Source organism: Fundulus heteroclitus, chromosome 16 (assembly GCF_011125445.2).
Source record: "Fundulus heteroclitus isolate FHET01 chromosome 16, MU-UCD_Fhet_4.1, whole genome shotgun sequence".
In the NCBI taxonomy this organism is placed as follows: Eukaryota; Metazoa; Chordata; class Actinopteri; order Cyprinodontiformes; family Fundulidae; genus Fundulus; species Fundulus heteroclitus.
The window spans coordinates 8,657,308-8,678,290 of record NC_046376.1 but is presented as its reverse complement, the minus strand read 5'-3'; the positions used below and the strand labels follow the sequence as shown (position 1 = coordinate 8,678,290).

The 20,983-nt window shown below is 42.2% G+C and overlaps 1 protein-coding gene across 3 annotated transcripts in view; it reads right to left on the bottom strand.

The window, feature by feature from the left end:
* The window catches only part of scn4ab (sodium channel, voltage-gated, type IV, alpha, b), a 46,227-nt gene extending 26,459 nt beyond the window's left edge, over positions 1-19,768 (bottom strand). For 2 of the 3 annotated variants that reach the window (XM_036147852.1, XM_012872084.3), the window contains exon 1: positions 19,652-19,768. Coding sequence is in view for 1 of the 3 variants with exons in the window: in XM_021321277.2 (XP_021176952.2) it covers positions 2,573-2,645 (73 nt within the window). In the remaining 2 variants the exon portion in view is untranslated. Of the gene's footprint in view, positions 1-2,572; positions 2,756-19,651 lie in introns of all 3 variants that reach the window. The other variant, XM_021321277.2, reaches the window with a different exon arrangement.
* Positions 19,769-20,983: the final 1,215 nt, after the last annotated feature.

The following is a 20,983-nucleotide window of genomic DNA, read 5'->3' as shown; positions in this document are numbered from 1 at the left end:
TCTGCGTATGGTCAAGTCTGCCAAACTCAAGCCTCAGGTGAAGTATTGCCCAGAGGTAAAGTCTGCCAAGCTCTGGTCAGAGACCAAGTCTACCGAGCTCAAGCCAGGTGTCCGGTATCCCATGCAACGGCAATCCTGTAGACTGCTGCACTGCCAGTCTAGAGTGTTTTGAGTTGAGTAGCTGGTAAGGGTGTGACAGCAAGAGTTTCCAATAATTAACTTTTTCACAGTATTCTAATTTTCTGAGACACAAAATTTGGAGGGTTTCAAAATCTGTAAGCTATAATAATCAAAATTACAAGAAACAAAAGCCTGGAATATATGAGTTTCACCTTCTGAGATAACTGGCAAAATATTGCACTTTTATGCAATATTCTAATTCTTCGAGGTGTACTTATAGTAGGGCCTCATGCCAGCAGCTACCAGTTCAATGTCCTTACTACAGCGTATCTCTTTAATACTTACATGCTAAGGGTTCCACCATCAACATCAATCATTCACAAACACAGCTAGACCCCCTCCTCTCTTCTTATGGTTCCCCAAGATTCTGTCCGCCCAGAATAAATGAAAACTGTTTATGATTGACTGTGTTTACGTAGTTAGCTCGTTTAGCCATGTCTCAGTAAGTACGACTTCTCTATCATTATGGAGAGGACAAATTTCACTGGAATGGACAACGTTACAATAACATATAAAGATGATTATCTATTTTCATCATTGTCTCAGGTCCTTCTTTAAATAAGCATCAACATGACTTGTCAAGTCCATAATAATACCTAAATATGATCTACAGTGGTTCAGTAAGTAGAGCTGGATCTCTCAAAGAAAACAAGATCCTGCCTTTTTATTGCCCAGATGATGAGTTCTTGATTCATTTGTGAACAAGAACTCATAAATCCACAGGATCAAAGATGGCACAAAAAACTGTCCTACTCTGGTGTTTGCATTCTTTGCACAAACTCAAACTTTCCCAGTGTAGGCTGAGGTCTGCCTGCGCTATCATTCCTTTCAGGTCAGGCTAATATGTTCATTGTCAAGATCTCAAGACATAGAGCACACCCATTTGTTTGGTTTGGGGACCTTTGGGTATTTGATTTATGGTTCCTTTGAAGTCTTCAGGCCATGAACCTTGAACAGGTTCATAGCTGAGTGTGATGTTGCTGCGAATGAGCTCCTCTGACTCTAAAGCCATGACTGCCCGTTAGGGGTTAGTGTGTACCTCAAGAAGAGGAATATCTTGGCGTCTTGTTTACAAGTGATGGCAGGATTGAGCGAAAGTTAGCTATATTTATTGGCGCCTCGTCTGCAGTTATGTGGGGGCTGCTGTCGTGACGGAAGAGCTGAGCCAAAAAAGAAAAGCTCTTAATTTACTGGTCTATCTACAATTCAATTCCCACATGTGGTCATGAGATATGGATCATGACTGAATGAATTTGATCCTGGTTACAAGTGGTGAAACTAGCTTCCTCCAAAGGGTGGCCAAGCTTACCCTGAGATATAGAAAGAGGAGCTCCGTCACCCAAGGGGAGCTCAAAGCAGAGGAGCTGCTCCTTCACACTGAAAGGAGTCAGTTCAGATGTTTTGGGCTTCTGATCAGGATGCCTCTTAGGAGGTTTTCCAGGTATACTCCACAGGAAGGAGACCCTGGAACAGACTAAGTTGACTTGACTGGACTTCCTGCCCGGATATGAAACAAATTGAGACTGGATGGATGTAAATTTGGAATTGTTTGCTTTGATTTAAACTGATGTATTCTTAAGAAACCAGTTCCTCTATACCAGTGTTGATTCATCATCACTGGTGCTCCACTTTCTTCAGTCTTGAATGCTTTCTTCAGAACATAAGAAAGCATTCAATATTTAGCTGTCTGTGCATCCAGAAAATCTCACTCTCCCTTTTATCTTCAAAAAAAAAAAAACAAGCTAGAGAAGAAGCTCAGATGTTTCTGCTGTATGAGCACCCAGCAGCCTTCACTCATTCTGCAGCCCCCAGCATTATCAAATCTGAACCAAGGATTCCCCCAAGGAGACAGCATTGCCTCCCTTTAAAGTCGACTAAACAACACCTCACAGAGGAAGATGCGACAGTGTAGTAACAGCATCCTACCACTAGATGTCAGAGTTTTCCACAACACATTAAAACAACCCAGAAATGTCCAAAAAGAGAAAAAGTGATGCAGAATGATGAGACTTTGAAGTGTAACTCACCCCAATATCAACTTTCTTCGCAGATAAACTATATAAACTGGAACTAAGGGTGATACTTTTATGTTACTGCGCATTTTTAAATATTTCTATGTGAACTGGAATGAAATTATGAAATCAAAAGTATCATCTATACACGTGCAACCGGCCTTTTCAATGACCTCATGATGCCAAAGTGGCCCATAATAAAAATTTGTTTGACATCCCGGTTCTACAGGCTGTGGAGAGGTTCTACAAGCTACTTTAGAAGGTTGTATAAGCTGCACGATTAGGGGAATATAACAAGAAACCTTGTTATGCGCAGAGATGTTTATGGTGTCGTTCCACATTAAACCCGTAAAGGATGGGTTCAGTTGAGGGGAGCAGACCTGGGTCTGAGGGGTTCCCTACGGTGGACCTGCGATCAGAGAGCCGTGTTGGGATGAGCAGAACCGTAATCATGGCGGCAGGTTCAGCAGCCGGCGCAAACCTCACACACTCGGCCTCCTGTCTCTGGTTTCCTCCTCATTTCCAGGTTTTGCTCCGCCCCCTGGTTGCCATGGCACCAGCAGCTGTTGGGAGTCATCAGTTTTACTTTCTGGTGTAAAATTACAGGGAGGACGATGACCCAGCTCATTCCAACACACACACACACACACACACTTCATTCCTCCATGTGTTCCTACATGGCTGTCTTTCAGCTCCTCCTCACCTCCCTCTGATCAGCCGCTCACCTCCTCCTCCTCTGACCTCCTCTCGCCGCTCCTCCCTCCCTCCTGCCGTCTCTTCTGATCTCATTTTTCACTGCATTGATCTCTTGATGCTTTCTCTGAAGACTCCAACTAAACTGAGCCCAATGTTGCCAGATGTGTGAAATGTTTTCTGAGGACGGGTTCAGCAGAAACCCGATGATGTTGTTCTGAAGAGAGGATCCTGCCGCTGCCAGTCAGAGCCGGTGCTCTAGATCAGAACCATGAACACAATGTGTGCTATGACATCGATGGGAAACGGTGACAGTGAAGGAGGGAAAACCAAGACCAAGTCCTCTGATGTTGACAGGAAATCCGCAGCTGCAGCGTCAGTGAAAGCTGCTTCAACACAGATCCGTCCAAATCTATCAGGTTTCTGAAGTTCCCACAAATGTTGGTCTCCAGAAAGCTAAATAAACAATCAGCAGTCAGGACTTTTCAGTGGTGGTATCATTCAGTGGACCAGCTCCCGTCCAAGAGGTTTTACTGTCTGCTACCAACTATGACATACTGGACAATTTATGTGAAAATACAGTTGCAGTTATTTATTTTTTTCTGTTTTAGGAAACATGTGATGTTAAATTACAAGGAGACGAGTCAAGGGCCAATGGGTACAGAACATATACTGTTTCTTTTATAACATAAACAAGTTGTCATCGTGACTAATGAAGTTCCTTCAAAACAAATCTGGGTCTTAGGTGTTTGGTCCGTTTTAAACAAAGCGGTTCGCTTTCTGCCTTGGTGCGGTTTGTTTGTGTGGATGCCCCGTCCTGAACCCAGGGTTGAGTTGCATTGTGGGTTATGCAGTGCAGTAATATTTTGTGTTGGCCCGACCCGGACACATCTGACCGATAAACAGACCCAACTGTTTATTGGTTTCTGTTTTTCTCGGTGTGAATAAAAACCGAAAGCTCACATGTTAAACCCATTGACTGATTTGGACCAAAGTAAAAGATCCAAGGGTGTGAAAAGTCTTGAAATACTGTGGCAGAAACAGTATTTTATGTTTCTGATGTTGACAGAATTATGAAATGAAGTGTTTTCACACAGCTGAAGGTGTTTAATGAAAAAAAAAAAAAGCACGTCTTCATCTTCAGGTTTGAACTGATTTCTGTAATGATTTAGACTAAGGACCCAGTATTCAGCCAGACAATTAGGTAGAGATTAACAGGATTTATTCGAAGTGTTGAGGGGGTGGATCCGGCAGGCAAAAAACAATCCAGGCTGGGTACAGAGCAGAACATCCAAGCAAAAAACTAACAGGAACTAGGCAGAGTCAAAAAAGCAAACAGGTCAGATACAAAAATACAGAATGCTGGAGAGCTCTTACCCAGGGGCTGGAGAACGGGTAAGTAAACATGTGCGGCATGAGAAATGGGGACAAGAGATGTGACATTCTGGCAGGGAAGCAGCAAAAGAGACGGACTTAAAAAGGCAGGAGAACAAAGGAGAGAGGGAGAGCCAATTAAAGAGACCAGGTGGAAGTAATCAGAAGGAGAAGGAGTGGCTGAAAGACTCACAGGAATAGTGGCAGGGAACAGGACAGAACTGAAAGCTTGCAGAACCCTGACAGAATAATATAAAACAAAGACCAAAATCAAACCCAAACTATTCCATAATCCAAAAGTAAGACAGAACCTAAAATCATGACAGATTTCAATATGGAGACAAACTCCAGGCGTGAGGAAAAGCCTTGAATGAACCCTGGATTTCACACACAGCCCAGAACAGGAAGCTCTCTGCATGGGTCGTGTTTTACCACTAATAAACCACGGGGTCAGGGGAGCCACGGCCTTTGGCGGCTTCTCTGTGGAGGTCAGACCTTTACATGCAGCAAACCAAACTACAGCTTCAGGAGAATGTGGATAAACACAGAAGAGAAGCACCTCAGGAAAAAAAACACAACAACACTCAGCTGTCTTCCTGAAGAGACATTGCTAGACTCTGGAGAACAACCCTGCCAGCTGTTTACGATCCTTTTCTAATGATTTACTGCAGATAAAAAGCAGATGTGGTTACCATGTCTCCACAAAACACCTTCTGTTGCCTTTCTGAAAGCAAATCTGAGATGACGCCGTTGACGTTCATCACAGCTCTCGGTTCAACGCCGTTTTTTTTGGTGCATCTTTATCGTCCTCATCGCTGGTGTTCTCAGGAAGGCGTCGATAAATTCACACAGTCGCAAACATCGACACCACTTTCCGAAAACAACCCCCCTACCGAAGCGCTCGCCCGGGGAAGATGAGACATTTAAGGTGCACCTGTGAACACGTCCCGGATGAAACCCGAGAGACTTCCTGTTAGAGCCGCTGTGGCCTCCTCCACTGCTTCAACGCGACGCAGGCCTCGCTGCGTGTGTTAGTGCATCGCTGCACATCACCAACAGTTCACCGAGCCTCTTCTCCTGGCGATAACCGGCGCCGCACTCAGACTCACAGTCTGCATAGTGTTCGTCTCTTTATCGCCACTAGGTGGGGATATCACATCTACGTTTGCCTTTTACGGCTTAAAAAGTTTCCACTTCCCGCATATCAGCCAAAAAACGTCACATTTGTATTGGCTTTAAATGCTCAGAAACACCTGTTTGTATCTGTTGCTCGTCTAACGCAGCGCCGGTAAAGGACAGCTGTAGGTGAGGACCTAGCAGGACGCTCTAGACAAGATGTCTCACCAAGCGTTTGGTCTCTTAAAGGGTGTTCCGCTCACTGAAAAGAAATGCCCAGAAGCTTCATTCTGTCTGTCGACATGTGAGGACTTAATGACAAAGAACACTCATCGCTCTCAGGGAACATACTGATAACGCCAGCGTGCTCCCTGAGCTGCTATCAGGCTGCTGTTCCAGCCCAACCGGGATGTTGCTTCACACCGATAGAGAAAAGTCTTTCCTGCTTCTAACGGAGCCACACACTCATGCATGTGAGTGTGTGTAACCGTAGACGGCAGAATGCTGCTGGACGAGGTCAGAAACGTTCGGTATTTCCGGCCCTGCAGTCGGATTTTCACACTAAAGTCAGCTGCTGAGTTTTGAGCTGGATGTGAATGATGGACCATCCAAGACCTCCTGAAGGAAGAGGGAGCTGTTCAACGGCACCTTTCAGATTCTTATTGATATAAGTAAATATAATTGATAAAAAAATAAATAAATCTGAGTCCATTTGTTTTTATACTTTTCAGGTTTTCTCCTGGGGTTTATTAGCTGTCTGATGTGACGTTTTTTTTTTAAATGAACCCAGGATCCAGGAAGGTAAGAAAGCTCCGTCAGAGTCCCGCGGTCTTACTGCTACTCCTGACATGCCGCCATATTCAACAGAAACTAAACTGTACGGAAGAGGATTAGGGCCACTCAAAAAAAAAAAAAAAGAAAAAAAGTCTACTCAATTCTGACTTTTTTCTCAGGATTCTGAGAAAAAAAAGTCATAATTCTGAGAAAAAAGTCATAATTCTGACTTTAATCTTAGAATTCTGAGAAAAAAGTCAGAATTCTGAGAAAAAAGTCATAATTCTGACTTTAATCTTAGAATTCTGAGAAAAAAGTCAGAATTCTGAGAAAAAAGTCAGAATTCTGATTTTAATCTTAGAATTCTGAGAAAAAAGTCAGAATTCTGAGAAAAAAGTAAGAATTCTGACTTTAATCTTAGAATTCTGAGAAAAAAGTCAGAATTCTGACTTTAATCTTAGAATTCTGAGAAAAAAGTCATAATTCTGAGGAAAAAAGTCATAATTCTGACTTTAATCTTAGAATTCTGAGAAAAAAGTCAGAATTCTGAGAAAAAAGTCATAATTCTGACTTTAATCTTAGAATTCTGAGAAAAAAGTCAGAATTCTGAGAAAAAAGTCAGAATTCTGACTTTAATCTTAGAATTCTGAGAAAAAAGTCATAATTCTGAGAAAAAAGTCATAATTCTGACTTTAATCTTAGAATTCTGAGAAAAAAGTCAGAATTCTGACTTTAATCTTAGAATTCTGAGAAAAAAGTCAGAATTCTGAGAAAAAAGTAAGAATTTTGACTTTAATCTTAGAATTCTGAGAAAAAAGTCAGAATTCTGAGAAAAAAAGTCAGAATTGAGTAACTTTTTTTTTTTTTTTTTTGAGTGGCCCTAATCCTCTTCCGTAAAACTGTAATGCAAAAGATGTAAAAAAAAATACGATCATCCATGCGTTATTCTCAGGAACGAAGCTGTAGTACCCCCGACAAAGAGCCCACGCACGCATTGGCAGAAACCTGCAAACTCCGTGCTGAAAGAACCCAGGGCATGATTCAAACACAGGGGCTTTGTGCTGAAAGGCTTTGTGCTGCTCACCGTGCAGGCCCTATCTAATCAGACAGGGCAAACTGGGACACAGTGTTCACGACCTGTGGGTCCTGTTTGAATAACAGAGATGCCAAAGTACAGAGAACACGCAACAGCAGCAAACGTGCCACCATGAGACACGTCACATGACCACGGTTTGCTGCAACGAGAGACGTCACATGACAATTATTTGCTGCTAGGAGAGACGTAACATCACAGACATTATGTAGGTAGACGTCCCATGGACTGACGCTGCCTACTGGAGCTGACGTTTCAGCTCAGCCGCCATCTTGGATGGGTCTCTCGCAAGACCCCAGTGCATTTTCTTGTAGTGAGGAAGCTGTTTACCCAACTAAAATAAATCCTAATTGTGACCCCATTTTCACACGGATTAGTTTGTTATAAACAGCAGAGATGTGTTTATGATACAGGATGCTGTTACACTTGTGACAGTGACACTAAAACATGTTTTAATGCTGAAATGCGTTGTTTAAACAACGTATTTCATAAATAATGCTCTTTAACAGACAGACATATGGCGTATTGTTGTATAAAAATTTGATTTTACACTGAAATACTTTGTTTTATGCTACTTAACAGACAGACATGTGGTGTGACATATAATTAAATAAGTAAATAAATACGTGATTTCATGCTGTAATACATTCATGCTCTTAAACAAGAAACATATATAAATAAATACGTGATTTCATGCTGGAATACATTTATGCTCTTAAACAAGAGATGTGGTATTACAAATTAATAAATGTATAAATTAATACATATTATATTTTAATAAAGTTGGATTGTTCACTGTTTCACAGTGTCTCACACATGTACAATCCTGAGCCTCTAAACACCAACAGTCATTTATCCATGTTTTTGTATACTGTCCATGCACACATGCATATACAGTTTTTTTTTAAAAAGTCTGGAAAAGTGCTCTTTAAAATTTCCAGGTCATTCCAGTGTCTTACATCCTGCTTGCAACTAGGGCTGGAGCTTAAGACCCTTGAAAAAACAATGTTTTGCACAGCTTGCTCCACTCTGTAACTCAGGGTACTTAATTAGGCAACATGATTCCACCTTAGTTTGTGAAATACAGCGATAACAAAAGATAAACATAAAATTATGGTACATTTGTTGGGTTTCTGCATCGTTCTCTCAAGTTAAAAACTCATTTTCAGAACCAACGTATGCCCAAAACGGGGATCTGCACCGTGTGATCTACTTTCAGTAGTTATAACCGCTTAATGCACCCGTAAACTGCAGAAAATACGGCAAAGTTGCTCCCTCTGCGTTAACTCTCGTCAGCTCCTAAGCCAGCCTGGAGTAGGAGAGACCCATCCAAGATGGCGGCGCTGCAGGATGCGCCCCAGCGCGTAATAAGAGGTCTACCTATACAATGTCTACGCGTAACATGAAAATAATTTTTTAAGACCGCAATCTAGAGAGGAATGAAAACATCCAGGATGAGTTCTCCATTATGCATATAATATGTACCAACATAGGCCTATCTATCTATCTATCTATCTATCTATCTATCTATCTATCTATCTATCTATCTATCTATCTATCTATCTATCTATCTATCTATCTATCTATCTATCTATCTATCTATCTATCTATATATATATATATATATATATATATATATATATATATATATTATATGAATGATATTATTATCATAATACAAGTACAACAAAATGGAATGTAATCATCCTTTATGAGTCATTTTTAAATAACTAATTAAAAGACAAAAAGTATAACAAGATGGCCGTGTTAAGTGCAGCTCTGGCATAGGACCTGTTTTCAGTGTCTTGTAGCGTCTGCCAGTTGGCAGAGTGTCCGGGATGAGGTGGGTCTCAGACAATCTTTGGGTCTTTTTTAAGACACCAGGTGTTGCACAGTTCCTCCAGGGAAGGGAGAGGGGATCTGATGATCGTTTGGGCTGTAGTGACATCCATCTGGAGTGCTCTCCTATCAGATGCAGCAGGTGAGGATGCTCTCTGTGGAGCATCGGCAGAAGGAGACGAGCAGCTTTTGTTTAAGATTGAAAGATTACTCTCTCCTGTGATTAGCTTTTTCTTGATGAGGGAAACAGGATGTGGCATTTTTAGCTTTTATCGAGCTCGTTCCTACTCTGCAGTCCTCTGCACACAAGCTTGGTAATTCCATTAATTTGGTGTTTATTATTGTCTGTATAGATGTGCACAGCAAGCAAGACTGACATAGTTTACGGTTCAGTTCACGAACAAGTTGGTACATTACACAAGCGCTCCTCAGGTAATTATACTCATGGTGACGAAGGTGGAAAAGTGTTGTGCTGAGAGAAACTATTTTCAGATAAGTTTGTGTGGCACAATATAATATTTAATTAGCATAATGAGGCTAAACTATAGCTTTGTATGTGGTAGGAAGTGTAGGCATATAAGGAAATGTAGTACTTTTAAAGAAAACAGCTTATTTTTGTTAAAATAGTCAATGTGACGTCTGATATTAAGAAAAGGATTTACGTCTCTTGCGATGTAAGAGACGTAAATATAAGTGACTCCACCTCTAAAATGCATTAAAACAGCGATTGGACACCCAAAGCATCAGTTCTTGTGTAGCACAGGACCGCTTTCTTTCACTCTCTTTAGTGTTTATAATGACTGCAGCATTCATTCAAAGCCAGCTGTGAGATCCATAAAGCTCGCAGATGACATCCCTGTGGTTGACCTCCTGTTAGTGACACGTCTGATGACATCACAGGCAGCCTAACGAGCTCCCGCAGTTTAATGACTTTGTTTACACCATGATGCTGGAGTGAAGAACTCATTCACTGCACCACCAGAATATTTCACAGCATGTTCACCGCGTTTATCTGCGTAATAGACATTACTGTAACAACCCAAAGCAAAGCTACCCCCCCCTCTACAACTCCATGTGCATGCTCCATATCCTTTTCCTTCTGCTTTTCTTCACATTACTTCACAGCAGAGGACCCCACAGACGGGGGGTAATACCAGCTGCGGCGTCCTGCAGAGCTCCAACGCTGCTGATGCTCCATGGCTGGCTGCAGGTGCAGGTAAACAGAGAACCTGAAACCAGATTCTCACCACAACACTTTGTGCAACTGAGAGTAATCACTACAAAGCAGGATGGACGTGTGGATCCTCCTAAACTGAAGGGGATCGCGTGCACGAGGAAGCTGAGGTGTGAGGAAATGGAGAGCAAGTCATTAAGAGACTTTGGAACGGACTGGAAATGTCTAATCCTGCTGGGAGGCACCTTTTAGACCTTGGCATCTGGACGGAAAGCGTTGCAGAGTGCTGGTAGACTCCTCGGTCCTAAACTAAAGGTAAACTCTCGCTACCATGGCCATCAGGTCCAAAGCACTGACCTCAGTGAGGTTCTTTTTGTTCAGTAAGATTTAGTGTTTTAAATGTAACGCAGGTTTTTACACCAAGCTTCCCCAAGTGTTTAAATGCTAGTTCAGAGCAGGTTTTCCTAATAATTTATTAAGTGAAGGCTTTTTTTTCCCGCATTTAGTCAGTTGGTCTCTGGGATTAAAAAATGTTTTTTCTACTGAGTCACATTCGCGAGATCTCACTCGTACTTTTACAGAAGAAAACATGGAGTTTTCCTTTTCTCCTTTGGGATTCTCTAATTTCCACTGGCAGGACTGCATTTTGACGCTCCTGTTTTGTTTTATATACGATTAAAAACGTAACTTTTGGTTGATTAAACACCAGGGCCCGTATTAGCAAAGAATCCTGTGACTAAAGGAAAAATCTTAGAATTTCCAGCATTCTTAGATTTTTCTTAGGGTTTCACTTTGGTGAGATAAACGTTATTCACAAAGCATCTCGGGTCTTCAGAGAGCTCCTAAAGTGACTAAATGTCAGGAGTAGTGAAGAGGACTTTTAGCGATCCTCAGAGTGTCTGAAGCAGGAAGATGGTGGAAACAGAGAGAGCTGATTGGATGACCACCACCTGAACAGTGGAGGAAATAAGCACAGAAACTTCTTTATCTATCAGACAATTATACTATGTAGATAAGATCAACTTTATCATTCCCATAGAGGGAAATTAATTAGTTTCAGCACCATGATAGGTTAAAGGCGTGGCTCTAATAACGTAATATTATTGAGGATAAATAAATAATAGAAAAAATATTGAATAATCATGAATAAAAAGTTGAATATTTTTAAAGTATATATACAAAAGAGGACAGAAAGTATTTTCTGTATTGTACATGTTGATGTCAGTAGGCTAAGTGTTCATCTAGACGTTCGCTTGCGTGACCCCATCTCCTCGCTGTTGATCCTGCACAGAGTGTTTCTCACTCATTGAATCATTTTCTCACCATGTAAGATTTCCAGATGCAAAGATCTGCGGCGAAATGCTTCAGAGTCTGTGCATTTGCGCTGTGATCCAGGGACCAACGCTCCTCTATTCTCCCCCCAGAGCTGCGAGCTGTGCGCTGGGCAGCGTTGTTGTCCAGTTCAGTTCTCTCCACCTTTCTTTTTTTCTCTGTTTCATGTCAGTCGTTTTGCCAAATACAAGCGAGCAATCTCAGTAAAATGCTGACGGGTGAGTGCACATTATATCACATAGATATAAAAGTAGTGAAATGACCAGTGAGCATAAATAAATAAGCAAATCAGAATAATAATGAGGATGTAAATAAAGTGTATTCAGACATTTTGATGCTGTGAGACAAGTTTATGGCTAAACTACAACCCATAAACTCTGCACAACATTTGCATATTTGCACATTTTGCATCATTGCATCTCCATCTAGCATTATAAATGCTACCGAACTCTTAGTCCTTAAATGCATTCTTGTACAAATGCCCTTGCACAGTCCAATTCTGTACATACAATGGTTTGTATACTGTGACCTTCTCCTGCATTGTTTACATTTCAATTGTTTTTATATTGTATTTTAAATCTATTGTTTACTTTTAAATCTCTGCTGCACCTATAACTGTAATTTAACTTTTACTGCAATTTACAAAGCTGTATGCAACGAAATTTCGTTCTGTACGCACTCTGTGCATACAAAATGACAAATAAAGTTGTCTAAGTCTAAGTCTAATTAATTTTGCTAAGTTTCATCATCATGACGCATTTCTGAACCACGTCTAATCGGCTAATTTCTCTCCCTTGATGACTAGGAGGTGCTCTGTAGATCAAAGGCAAATATCTGATCATTGGTTCCCAACAACACTTTGACCTTTTAGGTTCACGAGGTCAGGAAGATCCACCGATCCACAGACGACTCCCTTCTCCTTCTGTTCAAGCTGAATGGCTGCATTCTTCTGCTGACCCCCACTAAACAACATGCTAAGTATGTGCACCTTATGCTGAACTGATCCAACCCCACATGCATCAAAGAGAAGCATGGAGGATGCATGCTGAAGGCAGACTGGATCCTGCTCTCAGGAGGATTGTCGGCTTCAAACGCCGGTGTTGGGTTTTGCTGCGTTTGCCTCTGATTGAGTCGTCGCGAGAGACAAACTCTCTGACAGTCCACTCCTGTTTCTCCAGTTTCCCTCAGAAATCTCTGCGGACAAAAAACGAGCCGCAGGGCGGAGCGGCTGCCAGAAAGCCACACACATTCACACCAACGCACAGACCCACCCTGGGATCACATTGCAATTCAGATGCCAAGAAACCTCTAACTTCTAAAGCATATGTGCTGCAATCACACGTGTGTCGGAGAGACTCCGTTTAGGCTGTGCTTGTGAAGCAAAACGCTTAAAAATGTAGGAAAGCGTAGGTCTGCAGGAGCAAAAGCAGAAATAAGACCTTCTGAGGGACAGAAATCCAGATTGGCAAACTCAGCTTTGGCCGTCGTGTCAGAAAGATGCTAAAATCAGACACAGAAAACACTTGTTGTTTGATCTGATCTGACAATTATTCTGAAAGTTAGAAAGGTGTCAGTTAAAATAAATCAGTTTGATTACAGATTTCAATCTTCAGAGCGCTCACATTTATTTTTCACAGAAAAAAGGGAAAATAAATTTGATAAAAATAAAAGGTTGAGAGGTAGTTCCTGTCTTGAGTGGAAATTAAGTATCTTGGAGCCTTTTTCACGAGTGAGGGGAGAAAGGAGATCGACGGATGGATCGATGTGGCCGCTGCACCGATCTGTTGTGGTTAAGAGAGAGCTGAGCAGAAAGGCGAAGCTCTTGATTTACCGATCAGTCTGCATTCCTACCTTCACCTACTGTCACGAACAAGACCAAAGGTGAGAAGAACGGATATCAGACACAAGCCGCTGAAAAGAGCTTCGTCCGCAAGGTGGCTGGGCAATCCCTTAGAGATGAGGGGGAGGAGCTCAGCCACCATGGAGGAGATAGGAGTAGAGCCACTGCTCCTCCACATCGAGAGGAGCCAGGATTTTTTCCACCAGGAGATGGTGGCCCAGAGAGAGTATGTCTCTCTGGTGGCCTGGAAGTGTCTTGAGTTTCCCCCAGAGGAGCTGTTGGAGGTGTCTGGGAAGAAGGAAGTCTGGGTGTCCCTCCTGAGTCTGTTGCTCCCGCGACTCAATTCTGGATAAGCAGAAGACGACGAGTAGGATTGCAAAAATTTAATTTAATTCAGTTTATTTATATAGCTCCAATTCCTAACACACGCCATCTTAAGACACTTTTCCAAGTCAATTCTATCGAATCCTCCAGACAGGTTGGTTCAGAGTTTTCTCTCTCAGGAAACCCAGCAGGTTGCATCCAGTCATGCAGCATTCACTCCTCCTGGATCAGCGTAGAGCCACAGTGGACAGCTGCTGGCATTGTGTCGCTGACTTTGCAGTAATCCCTCATACCGAGCATGCATGTAGCGACAGTGGAGAGGAAAACTCCATTTTAACAGGACGAAACCTCCAGCAGAACCAGAACCAGGCTAAGTGTGAACGGCCATCTATCATACGCGCAAAAAGAACCCAGAGGCACTGATCCAGGAGAACTTTCTATGAGACAGAAAAGTAACAGGGTAATGGGAGCAGTAGCTTCTTTAGTGGCTTCGTCTAGTAAAAGTTCAGGGCAACAGCTGTCTGGGAGACAAACAGGGTTAAGTATTAAAAGACAGGACCAAATGGATCGTCAACAGCAGAACAGGAAGTTGTTGGCAGCAGTAGAGGCCTCTAGTGAGCTAAAACATAACTAGCACTAGTTGAAACCGGCCGAGCTTTCAGCAGCCTGGTTATTATTCTCACTGCGGTCACATTTATTCAACACAGCAAAGAACAGACATTACTCTCAGGTTCTTGAATTGCCTTTATGCTGTTTGTATCATAATACCCTTCCAGCTAAAAGCGATGAATGTTCTGACTGTGAATAAACTCTCGAAGGCTGCATCCACACAGAGCCAAACACTCCATTCAACACAGAATTGTTTGAGCGTAAAGATGAAACAGCTCCAAGCTGAAATCAATTCACGGATGTGCCAAACTTTTATACAGCTGAATAAAAACAAAACTGAAGTGATCATTTTTGGACAAATGGAAGAGAGATCAAGAGTTAGCACACAGCTTCAGCTGCTTCAGCTAGAAACCACTGATCAGGCCTGAAATCTGGGTGTAGTGATGGACTCAGACCTGAACCTCCAAAAGCATCTAAAGACAATTACAAGGTCGGCTTTCTATCACCTGAGGAACATTTCCAGGATTAAAGGACTGAAGTCTCAGCAGGATCTGGACAAACTAATCCATGCGTTTATTTTTAGTAGAACTGATCACTGCAACGGTATTTTCACAGGTCTGCCTAAAAAGTGGATCAGAACGCTGCAGCTGATCCAGAACGCTGCTGCCCGCGTCCTCACTAAGACTAAGAATGTGGAGAACATGGACCCGGTTCTGAAGTCCTCACTAAGACTAAGAACGTAGATAACATGGACCCGGTTCTGAAGTCCTCACTAAGACTAAGAACGTAGATAACATGGACCCGGTTCTGAAGTCCTCCCTAAGACTAAGAATGTAGAGAACATGGACCCGGTTCTGAAGTCCTCACTAAGACTAAGAACGTAGAGAACATGGACCCGGTTCTGAAGTCCTCACTAAGACTAAGAACGTAGAGAACATGGACCCGGTTCTGAAGTCCTCACTAAGACTAAGAACGTAGAGAACATGGACCCGGTTCTGAAGTCCTCACTAAGACTAAGAACGTAGAGAACATGGACCCGGTTCTGAAGTCCTTCCATGGCTCCCTGTGTCTCAGAGTATAGACTTTAAAATCCTTCTGTTAGTCTATAAATCCCTGAATTAGCACCTAAATACATCACAGACTTGTTATCAGGGCATCAACCCTCCAGACCACTCAGGTCTTCTGGCTCCAGCCTATTCTGCAGAACCAGAACCAGAACCAGACATGGAGAAGCAGCATTTAGTTCCTATGCTCCACTGATCTGGAACAAACTTCCAGAAAACTGTAAAAGTGCTGAAAGCCTGAGTTACAATAAATCAAGAATAAAAACACATTTGTTTAGAGTTGACTTTGACTGTTGATGTTTTAGTTTGTAGTCCATCTTGTGTAATATCTGACCTTCTGCTACTATTCCACTGTAACGTTTCTCTTTTCTTATGTTCTGTTCATGTTCGGCACTTTGAATCGTCTTGCTACTGAAACGTGCTACAAATAAACTCGCCTTGCCTTGGCTGGCATGCACAAACACACGACTAGTTATGCGGATATCCAGGCAGAACCGCCATGGGGGCAGCGTGCCTCATCTGGACAGGACCCCCCCCCCCCCTTCCAACTAAAGATTTTGTCGGATACAGCCAAACCTGTCTCCGCGTGCACGGGCCTATTTCTGCAGCTGATACTGTTATATTCTTCTCAGTAGTGACGTCTAGTGGTAGGGAAAAGAACTGCTGTCAGTGTTCCAAAATAAACATGGAAAGAGTTTTCTGGACCTCAGCTGTGCAGCTCACTTTACTTCATCCTGACTATATGGATGAAATATTAACCCTGAAGAAACCAGTGTGCATCTTGTTTCTGACCTTCTTCAGACTCAGACTGAGTCTCTATAAAATCTGTTTTACTCTCATGTTACTTAGACTAGTTTTGGTTCCCTCTGTCAGGTAAAAATCACTCTGCTGCAAACGGTTCATGTAAGATTTTCTTTAATTTAGAAAATGCATTTTTCTGCAGAGAAGCACATCTTATGCAAGATATATTTCTTTATTTTGCACTGAGGTTCATCCTTGCATTAATAGAGATCCAAGTGCTTTGTTAGTGTACCGTAAATAAAAATAAAAAAACATTTAGAGTTTTTAAAATAATCTAAAGCATCATCCTCTTCTTCCATCCAGATTTATCATATTGCATCAAACTGGACTCTATTGAATCAATAATGAATTGTGACTGATGGCAAAATTGAACCGCAGTAAACTTGTTTTTCCTGCTAGGTGTTATTTGCTGTGGAGCTCTGCGTTCACTATAATCAGCGAGACAGGATCATTCTTTATAGAGTAATATTGTGAAAAAAGGCAAATCCCCTTACCAATAAAATTTGGTTATAAATACTTGTGTCTATATGTCTAAGTCTGCCAGAAAACTAACAAGCTCAGTAGCTAAATCCTCTTGAGGCGCCTTGATGTTGGGGCCGGCCCACCAACATTTATTTAAATAATGAACATGTGAAATCGTAGTGAGCATGACCAACACGCTCTTAGCAGACAGCCGTGGGGCAAGTTCGGACCCTACAATAAAAATACTAGAAATTAACACGATACGTTTACGTTCTGCCGGATAGTGTGCAACCATCTAGGCAAGGCTATTTTATTTGAATAGCACAATTCAGTACAAAGACATTGCGAAGTGCTTTACATGATTAAAACATTGGAAAATAAAAACAGAATAAAAGTATGTAAAAAAAAACTGTTGGAATAAAATGTTTTAATACATTTTGACAAAATAAAACATGGGAAAATGGAAACTAAAAGCAAATATTAATCTAATGTTAATTGTCCATTGAAGGAATTGATGTGAATCTTTTCTGTTCAATAAATTGTAGTGTGTTGGTTTATGCCAATTTATCTGTTTAATTTAACATTGATCAAAGTCAGGTTGTATGCATCACGTTTTTTTTTTGTTTTTTTTTTGCTGCTAGTATCTGTTAAGTTTTTTTGCCTCCCATGCCAGAGAAAACATTGATACCAACCCTACTCATTATAACTATAAATATATGAAATTCATTTTAAGTGCATTGTTTTTCTCCCCCTGGATCAAATCAGAATGAGTTTAAACCAGGTTATTTGGATTAATTCTTTATTGCTGTAAATAAATTTGCTCTGTTTCTCTTGCAAAGCGCCTTGAGATGACAATCTGAGTGAATTTAGGGACCAGCTGCGGGCTGGATCTGCTCCCCAGCAGGTTCCAGCGCACAGCGACGGGGTAAAACGCTGCTGCTCTGCTCTTTGACCCAACCCTGCACCGTCCTGCAGCGCTCCACCTGTCAGACGCAGCCAGATGCTGCGCAGAGCTGCGCTGCTCCGGCGTCCGGCCTCCGATAACTCAGCTGCAGCGCAGACCGGCTTCAGCAACAGGACCTGCGCGATAACTTGTCCAGATTAAAACTTTCCCCAGGAAGAATCTGCGAGCTCATCTCCTAGCTTACATACCGCGCGAATGCAAAGCCTGCCGTGCTAATCTGACCGGCTAAATGCTGTTTCCTGTGGCAGATGGTTAACCTTTCAGCGTGACCCTGTTCAGTTAGCGGTTAGCCTGGCCACAGGCTCACCGAGCTAATTTAAACCCCAGCAGTTGTTGGTGGCAGCAGTTGTTAATATCTGATCTCTGATCAGTAGGTTGAACACAGACAGCTGGCCTATAAATACCATCCGCTAGTTTATGCTAAACTCTAACCTCAAGACCGGACCATGTTGCACAAAACTGAACCTGAAGCTCATCATCAAGCTGCTCCTTAAACTATTAAAAGTCTGAGTCATATTTAGTGATGGATAATGTAGCACAGTAACGTAGATCTCTGCTGCTGGCTTGAGTTCACTGTCACGAGATCATCCCGCTGATGCTGGTTCGCATGACCGGACCAGAAACATCCGACTCTGCTCTCCATCCGCCAGCTGAACCTTCGGAGCTGCCAAACTGTCGCCTTGATCAGCAGTGAGTGAACGCTCAGGAGAAAATGACTTGTTTTGGAAGAAAACTATCACATGTTTCGTTTTCTTCAAACCATCGACCCTCAATGTTCAGGTCCAGTTTCCATCCAGGGCTCTCAGTTAACCCGCTGGGAGTCAAACTGCTCAACACATTCGGGTTCAGATGAGCCGTTCTGGCTCCAGAAGGTTCTTTACAAAGAAAAAAAAAAGATCTCCATGCTGTTTCAGTCCCGTTTCCTGCCAGATAAGCTTCATGGTCATCTTTGCAGACATTTTAAAACAGAAGAACACCAGGATCTGAACTTACATTTCCAAGTTATGAGTCAAGAACTGCATTTCGAACTGCATTTCATTGCCTTGTACCTGTGCCTGTGTAATGACAATAAAGTTGAATCTAATCTAATCTAAGAAGAAAAACAAGAAGGTTCTGCAAAATCGGAGGTTTAAAGGTTTCCCACCAACCCCAACATAAAAATCCAATATGGCTGCCTTTTAATCTAAACACTATGACAGCGGCAGTAAAATAAACAGCGAGTCTGCATTTGACTTGATTTGTAACTCATCAGATGCTTCCTTCAGGCTTTGCTACAAAACTCGGGTTTTAAAGGAAAACACAGAGAAATGCATTCTCGTTAGCATGTAGTTAGCTTGTTCAGCATATAAATCCTCTGATTTCCTTACCCTTTTAAACAGGAACCCAGTTAAGTTGGGCCCAGAACCAAGTTCAGAGGTAAATATAACTGCACCTGCAGCCAGCAGGACTGGTTCCTGGAGGTCTGCTTCGGTTTGTACTCAGAGTTCTTACATGCCTGAACGCTTGTTCTTTTTGGCTTCATACTGGCTCTACATCACAGTTAATTTGTTTGTATTTTCCACATCCAACACAAGCATTACATCATCTTCCAGGATCTGGAGTCCGGGGATTTGCTGTTCTCGTGTTTTCTAACCCTTAACCAGAACCGGCTGTTCCTGGTTCAGCTCAAAAACAAAACGTGCAGGGATGCTTTTCTCCGTTTGCCTCGAGAACATGTGGAAATAATGATCCGAACAAAAAAGACAACTTTAAAACATAAACGTTTGAAAACAGGTCATTAGAGGTAAAACAAGACCTTAATCGGAGAAAAGGTTTCCGGATGAAAGCGGCACTCGGAGCAGTCGAGAAGCTGTTTTTAGAAACCACAATCATCGAAAACCCATCCAACAGATCGAGGTTTGACCCCACTGTGTAATCTCAGCTCCGCATGCTCCACCGCACGGACACAGGTTTCATTTCACACCTCGGTGCCATCTGAAATCCACTTGAGTCAATCTTACCGTCTTGTGTTTATTCCCAAATAATCCCCGCAGACATCCGAGCGCCGGCAGCGTGGCTACCTATCAGTCCGTTCTCCAGCCCGTCTTCCTCGCTCTGGGTCCGTCTGCCGTCCTCAGCTTTGCTTCTCTGACTGAAACATGAGAGGTCAGGTAGTGTGTCTTCACACACACACACACACACACAGACACGCACATATGGAGCCACATGCTCATCAGTTCCCAGCAGAAACTTTGTATTTGATACAGTCTGATGTGACCTGGCTGTATATGGTGTCATTAATGCATGTGAACTGGACATTTTTGGTTTCACTCAGTCTGAACTGAAAAACCAAAACTATCAGCGGTACTCGGCTCCAAACCTGCTACTCTGCTTGTTTCCCTCTGGTGTCTCAGATCAGGGTTCTAGAGACTCGTTCTTTGCTGGAGCTTAACTAGCTGATGGGTAGAACCTCATCTTTAAACTGCCAATAAACCATCTGTTCCTGGTGGCTTCTCTACATTGACGTCTGTCTCTTCTGCATGGTATTGAGCTCCACGGAGGTCTCACCTTTCTTTAATTTGGGTCACCAGTACTTTAGTGACCCAAATAAAAAATAAAATCTCTACTTTTAAGACTAATCTTAAAACTTTCCTTTTTGACAAAGCTTATAACTAGAGTGGCTCATGTTACTCTGAGCTACCTTTATAGTTTTACTGCTATAGGCTTAGGCTACTGGAGGACATCAGGATCTAATTTTCTCACTCTATAGAGTTCTACTGTTCTTCAATTATGCATAACGTGTTGTAATTTCTGCTTTAACTTTCTGTTCTCTCTCTTTTATCTTCATAGTAGGTACACCTGGTCTGACGTTCTGTTAACTGTGGCATCATCCAGAGAAGACGGCTCACCCGCTACTACCATCTAATGTAGAACAGACTACTAGATCAATGTGTGCTTCTGTGCTTTTTTGTCTCTCTTGTTGTGTCTCTGCTCTGTCTTCTGTAACCCCAGTCGGTCGAGGCAGATGACCGTTCATACTGAGCCTGGTTCTGGTGGAGGTTTTCCTTCCCGTTAACGGGGAGTTTTTCTTCCCACTGTCGCTTCATGCTTGCTCAGTATGAGGGATTGCTGCAAAGCCATGTACAATGCAGACGACTCTCCCTGTAGCTCTACGCTTCTCCAGGAGTGAATGCTGCTTGTCGGGACTTTAATGCAATCAACTGGTTTCCTTATATAGGACATTTTTGACCAATCTGTATAATCTGACCCAATCTGTATAATATGATTGAACTTGACTTTGTAAAGTGCCTTGAGATGACATGTTTCATGATTTGGCGCTATATAAATGAATT